Source organism: Diaporthe batatas, assembly GCF_019321695.1.
Source record: "Diaporthe batatas strain CRI 302-4 chromosome Unknown Contig00009, whole genome shotgun sequence".
NCBI lineage: Eukaryota > Fungi > Ascomycota > Sordariomycetes > Diaporthales > Diaporthaceae > Diaporthe > Diaporthe batatas.
In genome coordinates this window covers 2,428,110-2,455,879 of record NW_025408556.1, presented here as the reverse complement: position 1 = coordinate 2,455,879, position 27,770 = coordinate 2,428,110, and the positions used below count along the sequence as shown (strand labels likewise).

The 27,770-nt window shown below is 37.6% G+C and overlaps 6 protein-coding genes across 6 annotated transcripts; 3 read left to right on the top strand and 3 right to left on the bottom strand.

Moving 5' to 3' along the window:
• The first annotated feature begins 604 nt into the window (after positions 1–604).
• On the top strand, positions 605–2,564 carry KVR01_007734 (uncharacterized protein). Its single transcript, XM_044793889.1, has 2 exons — positions 605–1,017; positions 1,082–2,564. Exon 2 carries the CDS (start codon positions 1,302–1,304, stop codon positions 2,496–2,498), a length of 1,197 nt encoding a protein of 398 aa, XP_044642712.1. The 5' UTR covers positions 605–1,017; positions 1,082–1,301; the 3' UTR covers positions 2,499–2,564.
• A 366-nt stretch (positions 2,565–2,930) lies between these two features.
• On the bottom strand, positions 2,931–4,388 carry KVR01_008242 (uncharacterized protein; the record flags this gene model as incomplete). The annotated part of the gene is made up of 4 exons (XM_044784051.1): positions 2,931–3,250; positions 3,325–3,767; positions 3,826–4,136; positions 4,218–4,388. 4 exons carry the CDS (start codon positions 4,386–4,388, stop codon positions 2,931–2,933), a joined length of 1,245 nt encoding a protein of 414 aa, XP_044643220.1.
• A 684-nt stretch (positions 4,389–5,072) lies between these two features.
• On the top strand, positions 5,073–6,576 carry KVR01_008047 (uncharacterized protein; the record flags this gene model as incomplete). Its single annotated transcript, XM_044784366.1, has 3 exons — positions 5,073–5,281; positions 5,359–5,732; positions 5,819–6,576. 3 exons carry the CDS (start codon positions 5,073–5,075, stop codon positions 6,574–6,576), a joined length of 1,341 nt encoding a protein of 446 aa, XP_044643025.1.
• Positions 6,577–7,220: 644 nt separating this feature from the next.
• On the bottom strand, positions 7,221–11,884 carry KVR01_008031 (uncharacterized protein; the record flags this gene model as incomplete). Its single annotated transcript, XM_044787756.1, has 7 exons — positions 7,221–7,358; positions 7,408–8,649; positions 8,700–9,061; positions 9,114–9,702; positions 9,756–9,965; positions 10,023–11,361; positions 11,421–11,884. 7 exons carry the CDS (start codon positions 11,882–11,884, stop codon positions 7,221–7,223), a joined length of 4,344 nt encoding a protein of 1,447 aa, XP_044643009.1.
• A 409-nt stretch (positions 11,885–12,293) lies between these two features.
• On the top strand, positions 12,294–13,389 carry KVR01_007922 (uncharacterized protein; the record flags this gene model as incomplete). The annotated part of the gene is made up of 2 exons (XM_044785335.1): positions 12,294–12,809; positions 12,878–13,389. The coding sequence occupies exons 1-2, from the start codon at positions 12,344–12,346 to the stop codon at positions 13,387–13,389; spliced, it is 978 nt and encodes a 325-aa protein (XP_044642900.1). The 5' UTR covers positions 12,294–12,343.
• A 12,682-nt stretch (positions 13,390–26,071) lies between these two features.
• On the bottom strand, positions 26,072–26,903 carry KVR01_007852 (uncharacterized protein; the record flags this gene model as incomplete). The annotated part of the gene is given in 2 exon segments (XM_044785351.1): positions 26,072–26,110; positions 26,127–26,903. The coding sequence occupies 2 exon segments, from the start codon at positions 26,901–26,903 to the stop codon at positions 26,072–26,074; spliced, it is 816 nt and encodes a 271-aa protein (XP_044642830.1).
• Positions 26,904–27,770: the final 867 nt, after the last annotated feature.

Genomic DNA, 27,770 nt, shown 5'->3' with positions numbered 1-27,770 from the left:
GGGGAATCAAAGAACCCTACGAGTGAGAACAGTCCGCGCTCGGCCGACACTAGCAGTCTCGAGTCTGTTCAAGGTTCCAACCTGTCCGGAGGGATATGTCTTGCAGGGCATGCCATGTGCTTCGCATTTTCAAGTCATGCTGAAAATCTCATAAAAGGTAGCAGACTCCCCACAACCGCCTACGCTTGGACGCACATCTCTAAATGGGCCGTTGAGTTTATTAGTTTAAATGCTTCCAGATCGAACGGTTCTTCGCTCAACTCTTCATCCTCACCCACTGGCAGTCCGTGCAAAAAGTCCTCGAAATTACCCAGTTATGTAACCCGACTCGCCATCTTCGTAAAACGATTCATTAAGTGGTCGGCTTCCCCGGAATCATTACCCTCGTACATCGCCACTCGTCAATCCGGCATGTTCCTCTCGGCTTGCATCGGCTGCCGCTGCGGACGGGGATTTGGGGCGTCTTGTTTGTCGGAACCTCTATAATCGTCTTTGAATTATAGACTAAGAACTAGCAATGCGCAGTGTTCAGGCACCGCACAGGTGTTCTGTATGTCCTGTATAAAGACCTATCTCTTCTTTCTTTCTTTCTTTTTTTTTTTTTGAGGGACAAAAAAATGCCTAATCCAATTATACATAGCGTTCTTAGCGTAGGCCGCCGAGTGAGCAACAGGGTGGCGGCATGTGGCACAGGTCTCTTAGTGCGGCTCTGTCAGCAGGCTGTGTAAATCCACTTCCACACCCACGTGGCCGTCTTTATTAGTGAGTCTTACATTGTCATTCTTTAGCTGCACATGCTCTGCGGTCTCTGCACCCGACTCATGACACGAGTCCTGTCGGTTGTCAAAATCTCAGAGCACCCTTTTTCTACACAAGCCGCCCATAATTGATTGTAGTCTCATTCAAAATCCAACAATGCAGCTGCTCATTCATTGTTCGGTTGGTGGTCGTTCTTTGTGGTCGTCCGCTCTGGAGGGCTGTCTCAGGCCTGCGACCCGGCCCATCTTCACACATGCTGTTGGTGTTCCAAGTCACCCAACAATACTTGAGGCCGACCACTAAGCTGACCCGTGTGCTTCAGGCCATGCCAACTCCCAACCATCCTTTCAGAGTCTATGGCACAGCCTGTCACCCTAAATAGTACAAAGGTGACCAGCGACCCGGCTCACCCGCAGCGTACGACGGACAAGTGGACGTCTTAGCCCCTCGAAGCAAGACACTTTCCAACAACTTCAGATATTTTATTAAGCGCAAAGCGGAAGCAACAACAATTTGCAAAATAATCTCTAACCAAGGCAGTCATGGTGGCCGAACCGAGATACCTGCAGTACTTCCTCACCCAGGCCAAGCTGAAGACACAAGACAACCTCGGGCTCCTCCTGGTCGACAAGGAGACCCAAAATGGACGCAGTGTCATCAAAGCCTGGAAGAACGCGAAAAGCGGACCTCTCGACAACGTGCTGTCGGACCCCGACCATAAATTTCTCCTCCGCCCAGACCGAGCCAACCACATAATCATCTACCCCGGCGCGTTCAACCCGCCTCACAGAGGACACATCGACACGCTGCTGGACGGATTCAAAAACAGCGGCCCAGGCCTCAACATCGTCGCGACCATCGTCGCCCCGACGGGCGACAACGAGCTCCGCGCCAAGGAGGCCACCAGGAGGGCAAAGGGGGAGCCGGCGACCCAGGTCATGCTGGACCAGAGGCAGCGCGAGGACCTGCTCAGGGGCGGCCTGGCTAGCCTGACGGGGCTCGCGAGCCACACCAAGGTGTGGACGTTCCCCGGCCTCGACCCGTTCAAGGGGTACCTGGAGGTCGTGAAGAATCTCGCCCTGGCTGAGGGGTACGCCATCGAGTTCCTGAGCCTGAAGGGGCCCGACCACCTGGTCTTCGACAGGCCCATCCTCTACCCCACGTACCCCAACTGCAGGAAGATCATCTTCACCGAGGCCACGCGGCGGATGGACAAGGAGGCGTGGCAGCAGGATGGGAGACCGCGGAACCTCAAGGGGGGGTGGAAGCCGTGGTCATGTATCGGCCGCATCCACGCCGCTGGTCGCGAGGGCGTGGTGTGGAGGAGCACAATCGAGGGCGCGGGTGACTGTGAGGTCAGGCTCCTCACGGATCCGGACAGGACGGGCAAGCTTGAGACCAGTTCGACCAAGATCCGGAATCTGATGACGGACCCGCAAAAAAAGAAGGATCGCAAAAGTCTCGATGAGGAACTCGAAAAGGCCGGCGCCTTCTGTATTGATATGCTTCTTGAGTTCCACGAGGATAATACTAAAACGGGAAATACTCACAGCGGAAGCATTCAGAGGGGAAATACTCAGACAGGAAACACCCAGTCGGCGAAAACTCAGTCGGGGAATGTGCAGGTGGCACCTCGTAGCGGAAATACGCAACCGGAGAAGGTTCAGAGGGCAAATACTGATGCGGGAAGTACCCACGGGAGAAAGATTGTACAGCCGTCAAAAAAGAAGACTCTGTGAGATTGGCTAGTGTAACGGTGGGAGAGATCAATGCTATTTACTAGTGAAATCGAAAACTATATCTAACTTTCCATACTCCCATGCTCAATGTGATATAGAATGGTTGATCCCTCTCAGCCGCTTGCAGCCACTTCCAACCTCCGTTGCTCATAGCTATGGTCTTCAAGAGACACTTTCTCCCAACCATTGACATGGTAATGCCCGATTCTTGAACACAGAAATCGGTGCGGAGTTTCTGCACAGCCACAAGTCACATTCAGCTGGCCAAAGTCGTAGCAAGAGCCAGCTTCTGCGGCTGCACGGCATTGCTGAGCCCCGTGTCACGATGCAACTGAGACGTAGGACGAATAATCCAGAAAAGCCTCATTGGCTACCCTGGTGTTTCGGTTGCGTTCGTAAACTCCCTAGATATTTCCCCACGGCATCAATCACTCACTCACTCAGCATGGCTTCAATGATGCCATCCGCACCAGCCTCCGGCGGAGGCCATACCCCGACGACATCGAGCCCCGCCTTCCCCAGCAGCTGCCTCCACTGGCTCTCCGTCCTCTCTATGCCCGCGTTGAACGCCATCATGACCAGGTCAAACACCGCGGTGAACTTGTCAGCCCCCCTCTCCGGCACGATGAGGTCGTGGATGAGGAGCTTGGAGTACCCTGGTGTCATGGACTTCCTGGCCTGCTCGAGTATCTTCAGACAGTACTGATCCGACCAGTCGTGGAGGATGTGATGGAAGAAGTATGCGCGTGCACCTGTCGGGAGTCAGCAGTCATGCTTTAAGGGGGGATGCAAGATGGAGCCGGAAAACAAGGCCCGGGGCCATCACCTTTGACAGGCTGTTCGGTGAAAAAGTCGTACGGCATGACCTCAACAGCCGGGTCGACATCCCCAAGACCACCCGTCACGGACGACAGGTCCTGCAGCACCAGACGCCCCCGCCCCGGATACCTGGCATTGAACGCGAGCAGGTCGTGGCCCCTGCCACCGCCAACATCCACGACGAGAGCGGCATCAGGCCTGGCACCGTCGGCCAGGCGCCCCTGCACGGGGAACCAGTCCACCCAGTACCGCCGCGCCCCCATAGTGTTCCCCATGAACGTGTTGAAGTCCCCAAAGACCCTGGGGACCGACCTGAACAGCTCGAACGTCGGCAGCTTCGTCCGGAAGGCGTACTGCATCAGGCCGTCGCGCGGCTCGGTGGGGCAGCGGTACCCGCCCTCGCGGAAGTAATCCGGGGCCTTCTGCGCGGCGCCGACGATCATCTCGCCACTGGCCTCCCGGCATTATTAGGGTGACCTCTGAGCTTAGGATTGGGAGTGTGGCTTACACCATCCGATGCCCGGAGGCGACTTCCTCCGTTGCCATTGCCCTTGTGATGGGCGTGGCTTGCCACGTCCGTTCGCCTACTTCGTCGACGAAGCCGATCGTTGCGAGGGGCCTCAGCACCCGACCTGCGATGCTGTTAGTAAAATCGGTTTTTTTTGGCTCCACATCCAGCTTGGCGGCCGCACTGATCAGTAGTTCCTCGCCTCCAGAAGCAGACGCCAGGTCCCCGGAGGTCATCGGTCCCTTGCTGTTTGCGATGTGCTTGAAGAGGTCTAAGCCGTCGGCCACTCTTGCAGCCACGGCCAAGAAGGGCTATGTGAGGTTAGTACGACTCTCCTATGTTTGTGCGTAGTGGAGAGAGAGGAAAGAAACAGAGAGATTGGATATAATTACAGAAAATGCCAGGTCAACGGCGACGTTCTGTGGCTGCTCAAGGCTCGTGGCGATTCTTCGACTCAAAAAGATTGCTTCATTCCGCACGCTTTGATCTCCATCGCCACCCGAAGACAGTTTCTCCCCCAGAGAACTCAGTTGTTGAATGAGGGCAATAGCTTGGTCGGTCATTGCTATGAGTAACTACTAGTAGAGGGCGGATGGTGGTCAATCAGCCTCCCAATACTGTCAGTGGGTCAAGCGAAGCTGTCATGGTGGTCTTCAATATTGTTCAAGCCATTCGTGCGGGGTTTTCCGATGCATGTTGGTATCAGGTCGTCTCCATGGATGTCAACACGTCGGCTGCCTTTACACCGTAACCAACGGCCGACTGCCTTTCCCAAATAGGAAAATGCAGGTGCTCAAAGGTCGCGGTTGGTGCAAGCTTGATCCAACATCCGTCATCCTAACCCTTAGCCTCTGGATTTGGGCACCCTGCCATGCACTTTGGGAACTCGAGACATGGGAGATGTTGGTTCCAAGACTCTAGTTGCAGTCCAAGTGTTGTTGGTACCAGGATATGGATTAAATGCGACGATAAGCCCCAACATGTTCCTTTCTCGGGCCGGGCCTGAGTCCATTTCATTTCCAAAGCACTGCGTTGGGGGTCTGCATTTGCTGTTTGCCTACACCATGTTGTAGCACGAGCGTGGATAGAGTGCTTATTTATTGCTAAGACTATCTCCTCGGCTGCCGTTCTTCATCCCCCATTCTTTGACTGGATTTCTGCAGGTACCTTTCGACGCACACACACACGCGCTTCACATCGCATGTTTCAAACAGGGATGACGGTATATGGACAAGAAATGCAGGAAAATGAGCATAGAATTGTCAAAAGCAGCCCATGAAGGCGGGACTGATACCAATCTCACTGATTCTGGCCAGAGCGGCAATGTCATCACGGAGAAAGGCGGCCCAACTGCCGCCCGGTCCGACCCTGGGAGTCAAGATGTTGCTCCTCCGGAAGAAGGTTTCTTTGCGTGGCTGCAAGTCGTGGGTGCCTTTGCACTCAATCTCAACACATGGTAAGATCAAACACCATAATCCCTCCCGCCTGCACCGTTCCAACGCCGCTAACGACAACTCGCACCCGTCATCTCAGGGGCTTGATGAACGCATACGGAGCCTTCCAGACATTCTACCAGCTCGACCTCCTCAGCTCCTACTCGTCGTCCACCATCGCGTGGATCGGCTCAACCCAGGCCTTCCTGCTGTTTCTCGTCTCCGTCATCGCCGGCCCGGTATTCGACGCGGGCCACCTCGGCTCCCTGCTCGGCGTGGGCCTGGTGCTCGTGGTCCTGGGCATGATGCTCACCAGCATCGCCACCGAGTACTGGCACGTCTTCCTGGCCCAGGCCGTGATGATGGGGCTCGGCTTCGGCTGCCTGTACCTGCCCGCGCCGGCGGTCGTCTCCCAGTATTTCCACCGGCGCACGGCGCTGGCCATGGGCGTCTCATCCCTTGGTGCTGCTCTCGGTCCGTGGTGCTCCGACCCCTTGCCATGCCTCTGGTGGCGGGCAAGCGACTGCGAGACAACATGGCTGACGCTTGACATCCCACAGGCGGCGTCATCTATCCGATCGTCTTCGAGCAGCTACAGCCCCGCATCGGCTTCGGCTGGGCCGTCCGTGTCATCGGCTTCATCATCCTGGGGACCAACACCGTCGCAACCGCGTGCATGCGCTCGAGGGCCCCGCCGTCGGCAGCAGCGTGGAGCATAGTCGACCGCGCCGCGCTCACGGATGCCCCCTACCTCCTGCTCAACCTGGGCCTCGCCCTCGGTTTCATGGGGCTGTACATCGTCCTCTACTACATCCAGCTCTTCGCCCTCGACCGCACCGACGTCTCGCCGGGCCTCTCGAGGTACCTCCTCGTCGTCATCAACGGGTGTTCGATCCTCGGCCGGACGGTGCCGGGGTACTACGCGGACAAGATCGGCTCCATCAACGTGCAGACCATGGCGGCTTTTCTCAGCGCCGTCCTGACTTTCTGTCTCTTGGCCATCCGTACCGCGCCCGGTCTTGTTGTTTACTGCGTCCTGATCGGCGTCTGCGCGGGGACCTTCATGGGCCTCCCCGCCGCGGGCGTCGTCAGCCTCTCTGCGGACAAGAGCAAGATCGGGACCAGGCTGGGGATGACGCTTGCTACGGTGGGCGTCGGCGTGCTGGTCAGCAACCCGATCGCGGGGGCAATAGTGGGTAGAGGCCGAGACTGGGTGGGGCTGGTGTGTTGGTGTGGGGCATTGATGGCTGCATCGACGCTGGCGTTGGTGGCGAGCAGGGTCGTCAAGGTTGGGCCGGGTCTCAGTAAAGTGCTATGAGCAGTAAAGTACTATGAGGGTGAACACTGAAACGACTGCACTAGTACATCGGTTACATAGAGTTTCCTTGTCCTGAGCTGGTGATCGGTATGCTCCTTGCCCGATCCGAAGCTGGATCCAATATGCCTCCTTTTATAAATATAACTTAGTTAAAATAAGTTGATATAATTGTTATAAAGCTAGATTTTTTTATTATCTCCTATAAAAATATTAAGAATATAAGAATAACTTGGAGTAGTTAGTAGATATATTCTTTATATTTAGTAATAATAAATAAAACATCCTTTTTAGCTTAATTATTAATCCTAGGGGGATAGATTTAATTTCATAGTTTAGACCTTGCTGAGTGGTAAGATGTCCTCCTTCTACTTGACGTCGGGTCTGGCGGCTTTGGAAACATTTTGAAACCTAAGTTGTATGCGGCGGCGGCGGCACGGGTGGTGATACGGGCGGTAGCAATGAAGGCTAAAATGTCCACAAATTAGATGTCGAGGAAACAAAATAGTAATTAGTCTTTCTCATTCTTACTCAAAAGATAAGATACTTTTATTTTGTGAGATTCACGCCAAGTATATGTGTTATACTGTACCTACTGCTGGACTTTATGTTCTGGATAAGAGGTTCCCGATGGTCTCCGAGCCAGCTCACCACGGTAGCCAATTCCTGACAGACTTGATGTAAACCCAGAGGTAGACCAAAAGATAATTAGTCACAACGAATAGGGCAAATATCCCGAAGTAAGGCCAGGCTACGGAGCTGTTGAGCTCAAGGTTCGAAAGATACTAGTATGGTTAGTACATCGCTGTTGCTCAAGGATTGTATTTCACTTACTTCTTCTCCCGAGGCGTACAGACAGTATCCACACTCAAATGTAGCATCTGGGTTTGCTAGATAACCGTTCGCTCCCTCCAACCATGCCTCAGCATAGTCGCCGCAGGTTGTATTCAAGGGCGGGGTGAACCGAACCAGCTCAGATTCAGCGCACCGCACTGCCAGTTGTGGCAAGATCATCGTGACAATTCCTGAAATCCAGTATGTGAATGGTCCGAGGTAGTAAGTTGTGTATCGCCAAACGGCCGGCATGAGCCCCCGAGGCTGCAGAACGCCGTTGAAGAGCTCACAGACGATGACGAAGAAGGGCATGACGCTTGCCGCCATTGAAGCATCACTGCTCAAGGCAGCGATCCATTGGCCCCAGCTCGTGATGAAGAGGTGGAACATAACAATCATCATGAATGTGTATACTGCAGGGACGCCCAATGGTAAACCGACGGGGAGGTAGAAGAGCAAGTAAAATATGACTGCTCCAATCAGTGCGTAAGGAATTTCGGCAAGGATGTTTGCTGTGGAGAAGGCAACCCAGCCGTAGATTCTGCTCGGGTATTCGCGTCCAAGAAAGACGTTTCTGTTCTCGTCGAACATCAAGGCGCACGCGTTGATGAATTCGGGCACAAGCATCAGCACCAGGAAGCACGAGAAAATGCGATATTGCATCCCCGCAACTGCGTTGTTGACTTGTAAGAAGATCAGGCCATTAAGAGCGGCATGGATGACGGAAGCGTAAAGTCGGGAGTAGATGTAATTAGGCGCGCGCCAGTATTGCTTGAAAGTTCTCGTGGTCAACAGAGAAATCTGCGTCACAGTTGACGAGGCGTATTCTTGTTCGATGGAGGATTTGCCAGGTGCCGCCCGGCCACTTGAGGATTGAGGTTTCAGACTCATTATCTTCTCGACCTTCTCGTTGACTCGACAGGCCTCGGGTGAGTCAGCCCATAAGCTTGACCAACTGGGAAGGGTCTCGGCCGGTGATTTGCGTGCAGCAACCTCGATTAAGAGATCTGCCACGTTCTTCTCCGCTGGGACATCGACACCGTGCCTAGAAAAGTAAGGGATGACGTTTGCCACCGCACCGAAGTAGTACACGCTGCCTCCCTTCTCAAGAGCCAAAACTCGATCGAAGTTGTCGAATTGCTCTTGGTTTGCTTGATGGATGGTGCAAACAATGGCTTGACCAGCATTTGCGAGTCGCCTCAGAAGCCTGATAATATTCATGGCGCCTTGCGAATCAAGGCCCTGTGACCCGGTTAGTATCTGCCACGACTATGCTGACCTGTCACACTCACGCTCGTTGGCTCGTCCAGGAACAATAGAAGGCTAGGCTTTGCACACAGTTCGACACCGATAGTTGTGCGCTTCTTCTGCTCCAATGACAGCGAACGAATGACCACGTTTTGCAGTTCAGTCATACCGAGGATCTTGAGCACCTTGTGGACGTATGCTAGCTTCTCTCCGTCGGGGGTTTCCTGGCTCTGCCTTAGAAGTGCAGAGAATTCGAAAGCCTCCCTAACAGTGCTTGTGTCAATATGGATGTCCATCTGCTGGCAATAGCCTATTGTTCTTCCAAAGGCGGGCCCAACTGGTTGGCCGTCCACAGTCATGTCACCAGAGAGCTTGCCCTGTCCTTGCTGGGTAAGCACAGTGAGCACTGCCAGGTTATTAGCATGTCCATTTCAATGCATTGATTTGCGACGACTCACGAGTACTCTTGCCAGCACCAGAGGCCCCAACAAGTGCAGTCAAGTTGCCAGGCTCGCAAAATCCCGAAACATTTCGCAGCAGTTGCTTCTCCCCATGTTTGTGTGGGACACTGTAGTTGAGGTTGTGCCAAGAAAAGGTGGCCCCAGAATGGTGGAGCTTTTCCGGAGCCTCCTCCTGAGACGATGGCTCTTCCTCGACGCGGAAATCTTCGGTGCTCTCCTCGTCGATTTTCTCCGTGATATGCCGTCTCTTCTTAGAGGAGGCAAACTCGTGAAGTGCGCCTCCATTCTGAGCCCAGTCGAGGCTTTCCACCAACCACATGTTGAAAAGCAAGAAACCAAGAGCGAACCCAATTAGAATGCCAAAATTGCGCCCGAAATTCTGGGCACCGAAGCCGAATTGACCTTGAAGATAGTCGTCACCCTGAACACCGGTGCGAGAGGCTCCTGTAGAGGCACAGCTCTGAAATTCAGGATTGTCGTAGCTTGGCCCGTGGGGTATCAGTGAATCTAGATTGCACGGGAAGCTCCGTCCCTGAAACTCGGCAGACATAAGAATGTCAAACGTGTAAGGCACGGGTGTCAAGTACTGTAGCATCGATCAGATTTTGTACAAGAATTAGCTCTCGAATTAGTACTTACTGCTAGCCAACCAACCCAAGGTACATCAGATATTAGACTTTCAAGCGGCCTCACATAGCCACCACAGGCGATGCCAATCTGGAGGTATACACCTGCATATCTGAACACAACCTCAAGACTCGGCGAAACAGCACTGAATACCCGGAACCCGGCGGTGAATGCATAGGCGCACAAAAATACCGCAGCCAAAAAGATGAAGAATGCACCAGGCTGTCATTTGCGTCAGCAAGCTGGAGACTTGAGGGTCAGACAGTTTGTACAACTCACCTCCATTCTCATGCCGGCAATAAAGTAGGAAATGGTCGAATATATGATGGAAAGCAATAGAAGCGATGGAATGTCCAACAAAGCCTTGCCGACAACCACCGCACTCGGTCGCACCATGGCGAACCTTTTATGGCGACTGACGATGATCCTGTCACGGAACGATATCTCCATCTCGGACATTTGGAACCAAGCAATGACAGCAGCAGAATAGAAAGTAAATCCTCCTCGAGAGTATACACCTCCTGTGTCATTAGGCATGTTGTAAAACATGGAAGACAGGAGAAAGCTGCACACGATGACACAAATCATCTTGAAAATGAAAGGATTCAGGTGGCCCACGAGCTGCCAGTACTCGCGTTTGGAACAGAGAATGACCTGGCGGAAGAGTGACGTGTGGTAAGGAGATTCCGAGGAGACAAATCTGGATTTGTTGTCCTTCGAGTGCTGGTGGATCTTCTGCTTCGTGGGAACAGTAAAAGAAGTGCTTTTCTCGGCTTGAGTCGGGGCAGATTTCTCGGAAGACTTCCTCAAGTCAAGTTCGTACCGTTGGATTTCGGCCTCGACGTCCCTGAAGGCCTGGCTCGATCGGAAGACTTGCTCGAGGTTGATGGCACCGCGCGGCAAGCTAGCGTTGTTGTCGCGAATGACAGCGGGATCACCGGTCGTGACACTGGTCAAGAAGTCGCTCATGGTCTGTCGTGGGAGACGGAGATATCCCAGCTCGTTGAAGTATGCTTCTGCTTGCTGCGCTGGGCCGTTGTACAACATCCTGCCCTCGTCAATGAGCACGACCTTGTCCATCAGCTTGTAAATCGCGTCTGATGCCTGATAGAGAGATACGACTGTAGCTCTTTGGCAGGCATCTGTCATGATTCTCAAGGACCTGATGAAATCAAGGGCAGAGGCGGCATCAAGGCCACGAGTTGACCCGTCCCAGCAGTTCACTGATGCATCCGATGCCAGTGATTCGAGGATCGAAACACGCTTTCTTTCTCCACCCGACACCCCCCGGATGAATTCATTGCCTACCAGAGTGTCCATGACGTGGGACATGCCAAATGCTTTGCCGAACTCCTGCACAAACTGGGCGGTTCGGTGGGTCCATCGCTTCGGGGTCTTATTCTGCAATGCAAACTCGAGGGTTTGGCGCACGGTGAGTGTCGGGAGATGAATGTCTTCTTCTGGCACATATGTGACAAGTCCTCGGAAATGCTTGGAGATTTCTTGTGGGGACAGACCCGAGTAGCTCAATAATCCGCCCACTCCCAGGAACGATGAGTGATCGTTGCCTAAGGTGCGCAAGAACGTGCTGCATCCTGAGCCAGGGTTTCCGAGAACACTAACAGACATTAGCCGGGTGCTCGAGTATTCGGATTGTACTAGTAATGTTTCACTCACAGCATCATTTCGCCATTTCTTACCACGCCAGAAAAATCTCTGATCAGGGCATGGCCGTCTTCTACTTTGGCGGGTGACATGTATCTCTTCAGGGTCCATTCATAGACATCCTGGAAAGTTAGTGTCCGCCAGATGGCATGCCTTAGCGTTTTGACTGGCACCGAGCCTCCTGGGCGACCATAGGTTGAGAGGTTCTTGAAGCAGACGCTGAGAGGCAATGGCCGCGTGGTGTTCTGCTGCTCCTTGCGCAAATACTCTTCCAATTCGGTAGATGAAGAGTCTCCGTCGTCCGATGCCTCTGATTGCCTTGTGATGGACCTGTATATTCCCGAGACAGCCTCTTCTGTTTGTGGCGTTATATGGACCTTGCAAGTTTCCTCTGAGTTTGCGTTGTCGTCATTGTTGACACTACCCCCGACCGGAGGGTAGTGAAGTCCAGAGGATGATCGTGTAGGAAACGTCATCGTAGGAGTCAGAATATACCCTTGATCCTTAACATCCGGTAGTGAATAGTTGTTGCGTGTAGGCCCTCCAGACGGAGGTAGAAAGTAGCGGGATCATGTTTTTACTTTATGTAGTAGACCCTCGAGAGTGCTTGAGTCTTGGATTGCATTTTACTGCCCATATTCGGTAAGTGGGTACCAGAGCCGTGGGTGGGTCTGAGGTTGACTACTCAAGTACATACCGGGCATATGTGATAGCGTAATAGCGCGGCGGTCTAGCGCAGCATTGCTCAATCAGGAAGCCAAGGCGCAATGACGCTAGCGTGAGGACTTGTGGGCATTTTGAGTTGCTGAGATCCACATCGTCATTGTCAGATCGCCACGTCCCGAGAAACGTCCCGAGAACCCCGTTGGGCTGGCTGCTCCTGAGCGTACTTGGCCTGCAGTTGCTGCTCGCGACCAGAAGACATCTTCAGGACTATGGACGCGGATCCTGCGGAGATTGAGAAGAGGAACAAGTGCTGGAACTGCAAGCGTCAGCGACTCAAGTGTGACGGCAGCTTGCCGCGTTGCCGGAAATGCGCCCAGAGAGGTGCAGAATGCCCAGGTTATGCATGCAAACCTCTGAGATGGGTGAGCGGCGTAGCAAGCCGGGGCCAAATGATGGGTCGAACCTACGAGAGCAAGCCACCTCCCCTACAAGCTAGTAACAAACGTCCGCGGCCCCAACTCGTCATCTCAGCCTACGAGCCTAAGAAAAAGAAAGTCGATCTCGGTCATTTATCATCACCGCCGACACCATGGCCAACTTCACCGCCAACATCACCATCGAAAGTACCGTCAACATCAAGTACAACGAGTCTTGTGGCACTCGCACCTTCAAAAGGTCTTGTTGAGCCCATGCTGCAACCCTTGCGTTATAATGACCGATACCTTCTGGACTATTGTAAGAATATGCTCTCAGATGTTCTCTCAACGAGCGCTTAACGAACGAGACATTGACAAAGCATATAGTTGTGCGGCAAGTCTCTTACCTCTTCGCCTTCAGCGAAGAGTGTAATAATCCCTATCGAGAGGTGTTACCAATGATTGGTTCGTGTCAAGCTACCACAAGTGCCATCATGGCAGTTGCTGCCTGTCATGCCATCCATTACATGACAGGCACCACCGTGGCACAACTGAGTGGGCCTCTTGGGCCGTCATCACGGTCCAACTGCGTCAAAGAGCGCTATGTGTCGGTTTCCAACGACTACCGTTGTTCCAGGTTGCTAGAAGAGTTCTGGAACCACAAGCAGGAGGCGCTGAATCTATTCTCGCGAGACATTACCAACCTGAATGGGTCTCCAGACGTACTCACTTTCGCCACTGCAGTTCTTCTTGCTCTCGTGGAAGTATTCGAGAGCGGTAGTGGCTCGTGGATGGTGCATATCGAGGGAGCCAAGCAGCTGCTCAGTGCTAGTCTCCATGCAGACCTGTCCTATCTCCCTACGGTCTTGGAGGGCTTCATCCATGAGGTTACCTTGTGAGTCCACATAATTCCTTCTGGAAAGCACCCAAGTTGATGAGCTGTAGGTTTGAGATCTTTGGCCAGACTCTTCCGCCAGCTGGTAGTGTCGCGACATTGTTCGATATGCCAAAATCAGCAGAAGATCCGGTGAGGCCACAACTTCTAAGCAACCTGACATGTCCAACAGCGATTCTCCAATGCATTGAAGCTGTAGCCGTGCTTTTCCGAAACAACCGTTCTTCGAGGCAAGACTCACCATCAGACGTGCCACCGAAGTCCACGACAGACGCAATCCGGTCACAACTAGAAGCGCTCCAGCATTTTGACGCCAAGGTCTGGGCCATGCAAGCGAAAGCATTGGACTTCAGAGCTAGAACGTTGTCTCACGAAACTCTGGTAGGCCTCCACACGATATGGCAACAGTCGGCTGCCATTTACGCATCGGGTGTGTCATATACATTGGCCCAAGAAGAAATTGCCGTGCAAGTGATGGTTGACGACTTCATTTCGGCCCTTACTCATCTCTCTGACGCAACGCTTCTAAGATGTCTCAACTGGCCAACATTTATCGCTGGCGCTGCGTGTCAAAAGAAAGAACAACGCGAGTGCGTGCTCGCCACACAACGCCATATTTGGAGTGTAACACGTTGCGCGAATAGTTTTACTGCGACGTCTGTGCTTGTTAAACTTTGGGACAGGCATGATTCGCTTGGGGTCAAGGAAGGGGAGATGTGGGACTGGATATCAGAGCTTTCGTCATTCGGGGAGCACTGGAACTTTTTCTAAATGTGTGGCGTTGGGTCAGCTCATGTGGAATGCTACGGATAGCAGATCAGGGAGATATAAAGCCCTTCCTCAAGACGGTGCCTCTTAGCCTTGTCTGTACTTCGCAAGGCTAAGGCCACAAGCACCTATCATATTATAACTATCATTATTAAAACTATATCCTTTCTAAGCACTAGAGCTTTAGTACTTACTATTAAATAAAGGCACTATATATATCCTTAAATATATATAGAATAGAAGTAAAACTATATAATTAATAAGTAGATTAATAATTATAATCTTTTAATTAAATAAAAGAGTATATAAGTAATAATTATACTTTTATTATAAAAAGTAACTTTAATATTTTTTAAAATATAAAGTTATAACTTTAATTTTTAAATAATTAATCTTTATATATAATTTAATTACTTTTTATTATAAATTATAAAAAGTACTTTATTATTTATAATAATAGTTATTATTTTAATAAAATTTATAAAATAATTATTATAATTTATAATAAAAAAGTTTAAATTATTTATAAAAATTATTAATTTATATAATAGGTTATAATATTAAATATAATAATATAAGTTAAAAAAATTTAAAAGTTTATTAAATTTAGGTTTAATATAAAACTAATTTTACTTTTTTAAAGAAAAGTAAGTAAACTTTACTTACCTTTTATTAAGCTATAAAAAGGGTATAGTTAAATATTAAAGTACTTTTAAAATACTTCTTTATAACTTTTATTAAATTATTATAATTATATCTCTCTCTAAAAGACTATTTTTAATTATTATTACTAATTAATATTAATTACTTTTATTTTTTTCTTTTAAAAACTTTTTATTTACTACTATTAATTAAGTTTAATAACTTATTAAATCTTTTAATAGTTTTTATTATACTTTATAAGAGTATAAACTAATTAATTTTCTTTTAAATAATTACCTTTCTCTCTTTACTTTTACTTTCTTTTTTTTTAATAACTAATCTTATTAAGTTTTTAATAAACTTCCTTCTTTTAATTTTTAATATTTTTTAATTACTTTATAATTATCATAAATATTATTAATATATTTAAATAATTAAAGTTAAATAATTTTTAAAAGTTTTTTAATAATTTTTATTAATTAAAAGTTTTAATTAATAATCCTATTTTTAATTAATAAGTTTCCTTACTATATAACTTTCTTTTTTAATAATAATTATAATATTTATAAATAATCTTTCTTTTTAATAGCTTTATATATTATTTCTATTACTCTTTATTAAATAATAAAGTAAATCCTTTTATAAATATTCTATTAAATTAAGTTTAATTTTAAAAGCTTTAATAATAATTATATTAACTCTATTATTTTTAATATTAATAACTCTTTTCTTTAAATTATTATAATAAGAATATTAATAATAAAAAATCTTTAAAAAGCTCTTTATTAAAGTAATAAATAAAAACTTATAGTTACTTTATATAATCCTTAAACTTATTAAAAAGTAATTATAAAAGTTATTAGTTTATTAAAGAATTTAAATAAAAAAATCTATTAAAATTCCTTAAACTTTTAAAGATTTTTTATTCTTTATAAAGTTTATTTAATTTTAATTATCCTTTAAAATTAAAAGTAAATTATACCTTCTTTTATAAAAATATAAAAAACTTTTATAATTATTAATTTATTTAATTATTTTTATTAAATTATAAAAATATAAAAATATAAAATTAAATAATTAAATTTTAAATATTTTATAATATATATATATATACCTTTTAAAATAAATTAAAAATATTTAACTATTATTATAAAAATATCTTTTATATTATTATTAATTTAAAAGTTTTTATTATAATTAATATATTATAAAATATTATTTACCTTATATTATAGTAAATTTACTTTATATTTTTATTAAATTATAAAGTAGTTAATTTTAAAGAAATCCTTTAATAATTAATTTAATCTTTAATATTTATTTTATAAAAACCTTTTAAAAGAAATTATAAATAATATAAAACTTTTACTTTTATTAATTTGAATAAATAAGTTTATAGTTTTATAAATTTAATTAATTAATACCTTAATAAATATATCTATTAATAACTTTAATAATAATTTAATATTTTAAAAAAGTAAAAACCTTAAATTTAAAGATAATTTAAAAGAATAAAAAAGTAATAAATCTTAATATTAAATATAAACTATTTAATATTTATTTAATAAAATAATATTAATTTATTTTAAAATAAAAATTATAAAAGTTAATATTTTTAAATATAAATTATAACTACCTTATATTCCCTTTAACTTATAAAATTTAATTTCAAAATAATTTAAATAATATTTATAAAAGATTTTAAAGATTTTATAAATAATTATTATAATATAATATATTTTATTTTAATAAATAATAAATTTCTAACTTAATATATTTTAATTTAAAAATTCCTTTAAAAGGTTATAAATATAATAAATAAAACCTTTAAATTATAATTTTAAAATATCTTTTATTATTTTAAAAATAACTTATAAAATAAAAATAACCCCTTTTAAAAGTTAATTAATTATATTATAAATTAGTAATTAAAATTATAAAGATAATATTTAAAGTTTTTAAAGTAGAATAATAATATTTCTTTATATTATTTTTTAAAGTAAATTCTAACTTATTATAAATCTAAATAATTTAAAAATAGTTTATTTTTAATATATTTATATTACTTTTTATAATAATTTCTTTAATTTTAATATTATAAATAATTAACTCTCTTTAATTATTAATTAATAATATTTATTCTTTTAATATTTATTCTTTAAATACTTTATTAAGTATTTATAGTTTATTTATTCTACCCTTATTTATTTTATTAACTCTTTATTAAATTTATATTTTAATTATATTTTATTTTTATTAACTTATTATAAGACTTTTATAAATTATTTATTAATTATTTACTTTATTATTATTTATTTTATTAGTTACTTTTAATATTTATCTTTTATTATTTAGTTATTATTTATTTATTTTTATTTATTATAGTTTAAATAGTTCCTTTTTTAACCCTTTATTTACTTATTTTTAAGTTTTTTAAAAAATATTAAAGTTTTCTTTTATATTATTTTTAAATAATTTTATTTATAAATATTTTATTCTTTAATATTTAAAAGTTATATTTATTTAATTATTATTTTTATTTTATTAAATAGTAAAGAATACTTTTAATTTTTAATAGTCTTAAATTTTTTAACTTTTATTTAACTTATTTATTTTTAAATTTAATAAATTTATAATATTCTATTATAAGCTTTTAATATTTTAATTATTTATAATTTTAATTAATTTATATAAAAATATTATATATTTAAAAATATTTTTAAAGAGGATTAAATTATAAGCTTATTTATTAATTTAAATTAGGATTTTAAATAGGTTAGTTTTTATAAAGTTAGTCTTTTATTCTTTAAATAAAAATACTTAATTATTAAGGATATTTATTTATTAATTTTAAATTATTTAAACTAATAATATATATTATAGTTTTAAGTTTAGACTTTAATCGCTTTTTTAATTTTTTAATATTTTAAATAAATTTATTAAAGTTTTTTAATTACTCTTTTATTATTAATACCTTTTTATAATATATTATTTTTAATAAATTATTATTTATATAAAATTATAAAAATAGTTTATACTATAATAATATTTTAAATAGGTTTATTTTAATTATTATATTTTATATTAAATTATATATAAAAATATAATATATAATAGTTTTAATTAATTTTAAGTATTTTTAATTATAAATAATTTAAAGTATTATTTTAATGTTTAATTTATTTTTAATTTATTTATTACTTTATAGATAATAGGTAGTAGTATAATAGTTTTTATATTATTAAGTTTATATAGTATTTTTAAAATTATTTGTAAAGATTATATTTTAATTAATAATAATTTTTATAAATTCTTTATTTATATTTAATTTTTATAGAAGATTTTATTAAACTTTATAATATTTATTATAGTATAAATTAAAAGGAAAAACTTATTTTAATAAAATAATTTATTATTATTAAAATTAAATCTACTTTTATTATTTATAATAGTAATTAAAAGTTTAATTATAAAGTTTATATTAAATTTTTATATAGATTTTAATAAAATTAATAGTAAAATAAGCTTTTATATAAATAATAGTATAATATAAATATATATTAATATATTATATAAGAGTATATATATTCTATTATAAAGACTTTTAATTTAAACTATTAAAAGTATTTTTAAAAAAGTTTATATTTTTATTTACTTTTAATATTTACTTAATAGATTATTATAATAAGTGTATAGGACTTTTTATCTTAAAGCTTTTATTTTAATATATATATATATTTCTTTTAATAGAGAAATTTATTTTAAATTTTATAATTAAAGCTATTTAAAGTAGTGTTATTTAAGGATTATATTTTTTAATTATAGTTTAAATTATAAGGTTTTCCTTTTAAATTTTATAAATTAAGTTTATTAATAGAAAATAAAGCTTTAAGTATATTATATTAATATTAAATATATATATTTAAATTTAAACTTTTATTATAAATTACCCTTATAAGGAAACTATAAACTTAAGTTAATACTTTATTAAAGAGGAATTATTTTTAAGACTTTATATATTATAATGTTTTTAATTATAATTTAAATTTTAACTTATTATTAGTTTTTAAATAAAATTATAAATCCTTTTAAATAATTATAACTATTTTTAATTTTAAAGTTAGAATTTAATTTATATTTAAAGGTTTTTCTTTTAATATATAATTAGGTTTTTTAAAGATTTATTAATTAAATTAGTTTTATTAAAGTAATATTTAATAATAAAATTAAATTTAATTAAATATATTAACTATTAAATTTATTTTTAAATTAAATTTTTATTTTATAAATTTATAAAAATTATTATAATTTAAAAAATAGTAATAAATTTTTAAACTTTCTTAAAGTATTATTATTAATATTTAAAGTTATTAATAATAGTATTTAATTCTTTATTATAGGTTATTTAGTTAAGTTTTATATTAAAGGATTTTTAATTAAAAATAATAAAATATTATTAAAATATATCTTTAATAATATACTTTTAAAAGATTATTAAGGTAGTTATTTTATTTAAAGTATTATACTTAATTTAAATATAAAGTATTAGATTATAATATTAAAATAAAAGTATTTATTAAAACTTAGTTTTAAATTTTTAAAGGCTTTTAAGCCTTTAAATTTTAAGTATAAATAAATTAACTTTATTAAACTTTTAATTCTATTTTATACTAAATAGTTATTTATTAGGGTTAAGTAATTTTAAAGTATTTTTAATAAACCTTTAATAGAAGTTATAAAACTTTAAAAACTTAAATATTATAATAGGTAGTAGGATAGATTATTTTTAAATAATTTTAATTTAATTAAAGTTTATTTAAATTCTTTTTTCATTAAGAATTTTAAAACTTAATCTTTTTTAAAAAAGCTATATTTTTAAAATTCTTATAGAGTTTAATTAATAATAGTTAATTTATAATTATTTAAATATATTTCTTATATTTTTCTTTATTTTTATGAAAATTAAAATATTATTTAAATAAATAATTATATAAATATTAATATAATTATTAAAACCTTTATAATAAATAATTAAAATATAATAAGGTATTAATTAATTTAAATAATATTATTTTAAATTTATAATAATTATAATATATATAAAATACTATTTTCTATTTATCTCTTTTAAATATAAATTTAATAATAAGTATTTATTAAATTAATTTTTAAAAATACTTTATATTTAATAGTTAATTTAAAATCTTAAAAACTAATAGTAAGAGATAATAATTTTTAATTATTATTTTATTAAAAGTTTAATAGTTAATATAAAGTTAAAGAGTATTATCCTTTTAAAGGTAAATAATATTAGGTTTTATTAAACTTTTATTAAAAGTAATTTATTTAATTTTAGATTTCTTTTAATTATTTTTAAGATTTTTAATTCTTTTAATAATAATAAATAAAAGGTAGAAAAGATAGTAATATTTTTTTAACTTAATTATATAGTTTATCTTTTTATTTATTTTTTAAATTTTTTATTATTTAAATTAAAAGGGTTGTTAATTAAAAGAATAATATAATAATAGGTATTTTATTTATAATTTTTATAAAGGATTTTATAATTTATTAAATAATATATAGATTATTCTATTAAAGTTATTAATCTTTTAAATAACTTTTAATTTTATTTAAAATATTATAAATTTAAAGTTTTTAATAATAAAATAAACTTAGAATACTTTTAATTAATAATAAGAATATTTTAAGTCTTTTTTAGTTTTTAAAATAATTTTTAATTAAAAAGGGATTTAAAAACTTTATAAATAGATATTAAAATATAATTAATTTCCTTAATAGATACTAAGGATTTTTAATTTTTAAATTAAATTTTTTATAAAAATACTAACTAAATTTATTTAAGTTTAGGTATTAAAGTTAATTTTAATATATTTTTAACTCTATTTTATAATTACTTCTTTTAGAATTATAAAAGTATTATAAACCTTTATTATTTTCTTTTTTAACTTTAATTATTATTTTAATTTTTTATTTTAAATATTATTTTTATAAATAATTAAGATAATTTTTAATTTTCTTTATTTTAATTCTATTTTTAATAACTTTTAATTAATAATTATTATAACCTTAAATTTAATTTATAGATATTATAATTTTTATTAATATTAAATAATTTAAAGTATAATAATAAGTATTATTATAATAATAATAAATAATTAGTTTTTATTATTATTAAAAATTAAGTTTTAAAGTAGTTTTAAAGTTACTTCTTTAAATATTTTAATTAAATTAAATATATAAACCCCTACCTTAAAATTTTTAGTTTTAACTTTTATATATAATAAACTTTAAGTTTTTAAAAGCTATAATATTATTATAAAGGGCTCCTCTTTATTTTTTTTTATTAAAGGTTTTATTACCTCCTTTATATTTTATTTTTAGTTTTTATATTTTTTTAAATTTATTTAAATATATTAATTTAAATTATTTAAGTAATTTTAACTATTTTATTTTTAATATTTAATAATTTTAAAGTATATTTAATTTAAATTTTAAGAAAATTTAACTTTATAATTTAAAATAAAATTTAACTTTAAAATTATTACTTTTAACTTATTATTTTAACTTTAAGGTTTTAAAATATTAATAAAAGATTAAAAATCTTAATTTTCTTATTAATAAGTAAAGTTAATTAAGTTTTAAATAATTTTAAAAATATTTTAAAATTCTTTTAAAATTATTACTAAAAGTTTTAAATTTATTCTATTTATAATAGTTAAATATAAACTTATCTTTTTCTTTTAAATTTTATATAAATATTTTAATAGTTTTAATATTTTTATTAATATAATTAAATATATATATTATTTTTATTTTATTATTATAAAAGGATTATAATTAAAAATAAAGATTTTTTAAAGTTTATTATTTAATTATTATATTATTATAAAGTATAAATTATAAATAATAAAGTAATATTAACTAATTTTAAGTTTTTAATTTAATTTTTAAAATAATTTTAATTACTTTAAAAATATTTATCTTTATTAAAAGATTTAATTTTACTTTTATTTTTAAATAAAGATATTACTTATTAAAAAATATTTAAACTCTCCTTAATATTATTTAAATTAATTTAGAACCTTTTCTTTAATTATTTATTTTTAATAATATTATAAATAATATAAAAGAAAATTAAAATTATAATAAATTATAATATTAAATATAATAATATAAATTAAAGAAAGTTTAAAATCTATTAGATTTAAGTTTAATATAAAATTAATTCTTACTTTTTTTAAAAAAAAGATAAGTAGGTTTTATTTACCTTTTATTAAGCTATAGAAAGGGGTATAGTTAGACATTAAAGTAGTTTTAGAGTGCTTTCTTATAGCTTTTATTAAATTATTATAATTTAAAATTAAAGTTATTAAAAAAATAATATAAAAAAAATAATAAAGTTATAATCTTATATTATAAAAAGTATAAAGGTTAGTTAGATTAATAAAATAAGTAATATATATAAATGTATTAATTAGTTTTAAAAATAATTAATTTATAGCTTTAATAACTTACTTCTAGCTGCTTAAGGAGAGAGGGGGGTGGGGGTTAATATAAATAAGATATAATAAGTCTTTATTAGTCACGCAATTATTGAACTAGGTAACCCAAGTATCTTTGTACTAGTGCTAAGCTTGAGGTATGTTATAGATGACCTTCTGATCGGATATGTAATGGCAAACGCTGATATGTCAACGTTCCAGGCTACAGCAACCCACGCTCGCCCGCGGTGCTTCCTCATCCCACACTTTTTCCGCGGACTTCGAATGGAATACTGAGGGCGAGGCAGGGGGCGCTGAAATGTCTAAAGTGAATGAGGCTAGAGCAATCAGCTGATTTGAGGAGTTCCGAGTCTCTGTTTCCCTTCTCGTGACACTAGGGTCTAGGGTAGGCCGAGGCCTCTACCCGCACCTAATGTAAATCGAGACACGCAATTAGTTACTATGAAAATGGAGAAACTTTTGTTGCCTCTTCCTTATTTTCTACGGCCTTTTACTCCAGCACTGCTAGTGAAGTATATGTGAAGGTAAACGTACAGTCCGTGTGACAAGAAGTTAAGACCGGGATGAAGTTGCAACATTCTGCACAATATTCATCCCGCTATTATAATACCCTTTATTCCTTTCCAGCACAGCCATTCGTCACAATCATGGTATTCCCATCCGAGCTAACTTGCAATATCGAAGGATCGACCAGGTGGATGCTAGTATATCTGGCATATGCCCCGGATAGTGTGTAGAGTTCAGCTCCAATGAAATCTGGGAATGATTTCTTGACATAGGATATAAACTCGTCTGATTCCTCGGTGATGGGCAAGTGGTAGAAGATGAGTGGCTGCCTCCTGTAATGAGAGACAAGTTGCCGCGAGATCCGAGGATCTGGGTGAAAGCTTTTCACAAAGTCGACCATTGCCTGGTCCACAGGGAATAAAACCGCATCCCCGAACCGTTTTGTCGCACAGGCTCGCATGAAATTACGTATAGCTCGATATCTCCGTGTTTCAGAGGAAACAAGATGGCTAGTTGGAAGCCACTTTGTGAGGGTTATTTCGACTGTGCTAAAAAGAGGCTGTTGTGCCGGATTTACAGGAGTTAGAACTAATCGTAAGATCCTAATGTTGGCTGACAGAGACGCGTTGAGCTGGGGGGAGCAACTGACCTCCGTGCCGCCCTCATGATTTTGGGACAGGTAAAATCGCTTGAGCTGCCCCTTGCTTCCGGCGTGTTCATTCGATAGGTGTTGGATGGCTTCCGGTGTATGCCCAAGGTAACTTTCAAGCCTGGCCATCTCCGACTGCTGCTGGGATGGCGGTTTCATCAGGTCTTGCATTGTATAAATTCCTGGTTTCAGTGTCGGATAACCACGAGCGCTCCCGTGAGAGGCTTGCCTCGGGAGGGGAGTCCGAGTGTGAGGGGCATCAAACTGATTCCAGCAAGACCCTGTGATGGAAGGCGTCCAAATGCCTGGACTGGTAGAAACACGAGATTTTGAGGCGAGCGAAATATACCGAGAAGGGGAAAACATGGCGAATGGTCTCCGAAGCGTCGGCGGAGGTGCGGGCAACGTGATCTCGGGATGTTGATATTGAGCTTGCAAGTCGCGGTTGGGCACAGGCTGCACGGCACGTAGAGAGGTCGCTTGCTACTCAAGTAGATAAGATAAGAAGGCGGATGTGCATGGAGGAGGGTACCTAAATCCAGTGACCAAGGGTTAGGACAACGGGCGCGGTGGTCCGCGGCGCATAGCCCAGCTTATATAAAGAGTTATTAGTAGAATTATACTTTTAACCTTTAAACACACACACACATATATATATATATATATATACTATTTAATACGTTAAGCTTTTTAATAAATAAATAATATTTAAAAATTCGTTTTAAATAAATATATAAAGTAATAATAATAATATTTTATAATAATTTAAAATAAAATTATAAATTAAATATTATTTTAATAAAATAAATAAAAATATTAATAATTTAATTTAAATTAATATAATTAAAGTTATTTTTTAAAATTTATTAATAATTTATATTAAAGCTAATATTTATATACTTAATAAGTTAATTTATATACCTAACATTTTATATTAACGTATTTAATACCTAGTTTTAAGTATAGGGCCTATATAAAACTATATACCTAATTAGAATTCTTTAAAATTTTAATACTTTAAGTATAAGCTCCTTTTAATACCCCTTATAAAACCCTTTACCTTTACCTTTTAAGACTCTTTACTTTTACTTTTTAATACCCCTTTTAATCTATATACCTTTAGGTATATTTAGATATTAACTAAATATTTAAATACTAACTAAATACTAGAAGGTTAAAAAGTAAAAAGGTAAAAATAAAAACTATACTCTTTCTAACTTTCTAATACTCTTTCTAACCTTTTAACCCTTTAAACTTCTAACCTTTTAGTGTTTAGTTACTATCTAAATACTTAGTTAGTACCTAAATATATTTAAAGGTATATAGATTAGAAGGTTTAAAAGGAGTATTAAAAGGAGTATTAAAAGGGGTGTTAAAAGGGGTATTAAAAGGTAAAGGTAAAGGGGCGCTAAAAGGGGCTTATACCTTAAGTATTAAAAGTTAAAGAAAAAGCTTATATTATAAGGTCGCTGAATACTAACTTAGAAAATACTTATAAATATAAGGGAGTTATTAAGAAAAGTAGGTATTAGGTATATAAAAATAAATTACTAGATGCGTAAACTAACTTATTAAATATATAAACGCTAGCTCTTTATATTATTATTATTTATTATATAATAATATTTATTTAAATAAACTTTATTATTTAAAATAAAATGTTATTAAAAGTATAAATAATTAATAATTATAATATTTTTAAATTTTACTTTATATTAATATTTATTTAATTATTCTTTTTTATAATTATAAAATTATTTATTAAAGTTAATAAAAAAGAGGTTATTTAAAAGAATTAAACTTAAATATTAATCAAACTATAAATTTAAATTTATAATATTATAAAAAAGTTAATATTTACCTATTAAACTTTAATATTTACTTATTTAATAATTCTTATTAATTTATATAATACTTAGTTTTTTAATAACTCTTTTATATTTATTAATACTTTTGCAATTAATATTAAAAATTTAATAATATAATTTCTTTTAATTTTTAATATTTTAAGTATAAACTTTTTTAATACTTTTAACACTCTTTTAATATACTTTTAATACCTTTTACTCTTAAATATTAACTTCTTATTTAAATATTATTTAAATATTAATGAAATATTAAAAATTAAAAAGTAAAAAATTAAAAAGTAAAAATAAAAATTATATTCTTTCTAACTTTTTAATAATCTTCTTAATTTTTAATATTTAATTAATATTTAAATATTTAATTAATATTTAAATAAAAAGTTAATATTTAAAAGTATATAAGTTAAAAAGTATATTAAAAGAAATATTAAAAAGTAAAAATAAAAGGTTTTAAAAAAATATTAAAAAATAAAAGTAAAGAGTTTTAAAAAGAGTATTAAAAGGTAAAAATAAAGAGTTTTAAAAAAAGTATTAAAAAAAATTTAAAAGAAGTTTATACTTAAAATATTAAAAATTTAAAGAATTTTAATTAGATATATAGTTTTATATAGGCCCTATATATAAAAAGTTAGTATTAGGTAGGTTTATAGAAATCATTAGGTAGGTGGATATTAGAGCTAGGTAGGTGGATACTGGCTTACTGTTAAATAACTCTCTCTATAAATAACCCTAAGTGTCTTCTTGCCACTTATTCAGGCCACATACTTCCTTGTTTGCGTCTCACCCTTCTGTTGGCGCGAGCGATAGCCTCGTCCCGTTGACCTTTTGCCCATTCCATTGCATTGCGGTACGCCGCGACTCCCGATTCTAGGTCTTCCTCTCTCTCCATCATGTTCCAAATTCCGACCAAACACGTAATGTATGTAGGGAAATTCGGAGGCGAGTTCGATGCTTTGGGTGGTCTGTCCTGGGACTCGTCACAGGCATAGTCCCGGCGGTAGGTGACGTACATTTTCAAGGTGCCCATCTTCCAGGTGCATGTAAGACTGCGGCCAACACCCATCCGAGCAACACTACTCGAGTCAGCTTCAACGGGCTTGGCGTCCTCGCCAAAGCACCACAGCGCTTGCATCCCTCTTGCTGCGACGGCGCCGTCGTGGACCGCCTGCATATTCATCACAAAGTCGTCCCCTCTCGAGCCCCTGGCAGCGACCGTGAAGTTTGGGCACACGGTATTCTCGAGACCCGTGGGCAGAATAGACCCGCCCAGCCGGTCGCGGACGGCGGGGTCGAGATTGGTAGCTTCCGCTCCATAGGCCAGGTCTGGTTTGTTGCTCTTGGAGAGGGCATCTGGCAATGCGTCGAGCCTGTTGAATAACTGGTTCCGCAGAACGACATGGTCATGCTGGAGAGCCTGCAGGTCTGGCTGCAGATACCGTTCCAGCAGCACCATCGCGTCCGCCTCAGATATTGAACTACGTGCCAGGTCCCCGAACGTGTCAAAATCAATCTTGGGGTCCGAGCCCCTCTCGCGCCCGACCGCATCTTTGATCTCTTTCATGTTATCTGGGGGTATCCGGGCTGATGGTCTTCCGAGGTCCAATGGCAGCACGTTGTGGTCGATCAGACGCTGTCTGAATTCTGGCGTGTATGGCCCAGTCCTTCCCGACGATGTTGTCGATGTTGACATCTCCCCGGAGGCTGCTGAGTTCGTCACTGCCCACACATTCTGTTGGGGGGGAACCTCTTTTGTCCGGAGCCCTCCTCTACGTCTTCGTTCACGTCCATTGGCACTAGGTATCTGTCTTGAGCCTGGCCCGCCGGCACGTCCGCGACCGCTTCCCCTTGTCCGAGGTTGTCCTTGCTCGTCCTGGCCCACGGTCGGGTCCATCTCCATGGAGGCTAGAATGCCGCCTGGCGTATTGAATTGTCTAATCCTTGGCTTGCTTTGACGGACACGATCTCGTCTTCGCAATCCTGTGGGCAGAGGACTTGGGGCGATTCGATGAGAAAACTGGGCATCTTAGTTAAAGGCATGGGAATATTGCTCTGATGTAGAAATTAGACAAGGCGCACCCCTCGGAGCTTTTGTAAGTCGGGACCACCGAGATGAGAGAAGCGTTTTATGTCAGCGGTGTGAGGCAACCGGGTTTCAAAATCCCGGTTGGGAAGAAGGGGCTTAATTGCGTTGCGTCGATCTAGTTCTCGGAGCGCATTCCTTGAAAGGGGAACCCGGGATAGAGTATCCCAAAACTCCGGAGGCGGGAGGCTGGTTCGTCGACGACGGGCCTGAGATCTCCTATTTCCTCCAGCCCAATCGGGCATGAGGTTGGACATGCTCTTTGGATTTGGAGTAAAAACAGGTACTCGCAAGGTTGACAAATCAGCCTGCAGGCGGTGGAACCGATCTCTGACTGGCCTTGTCCTG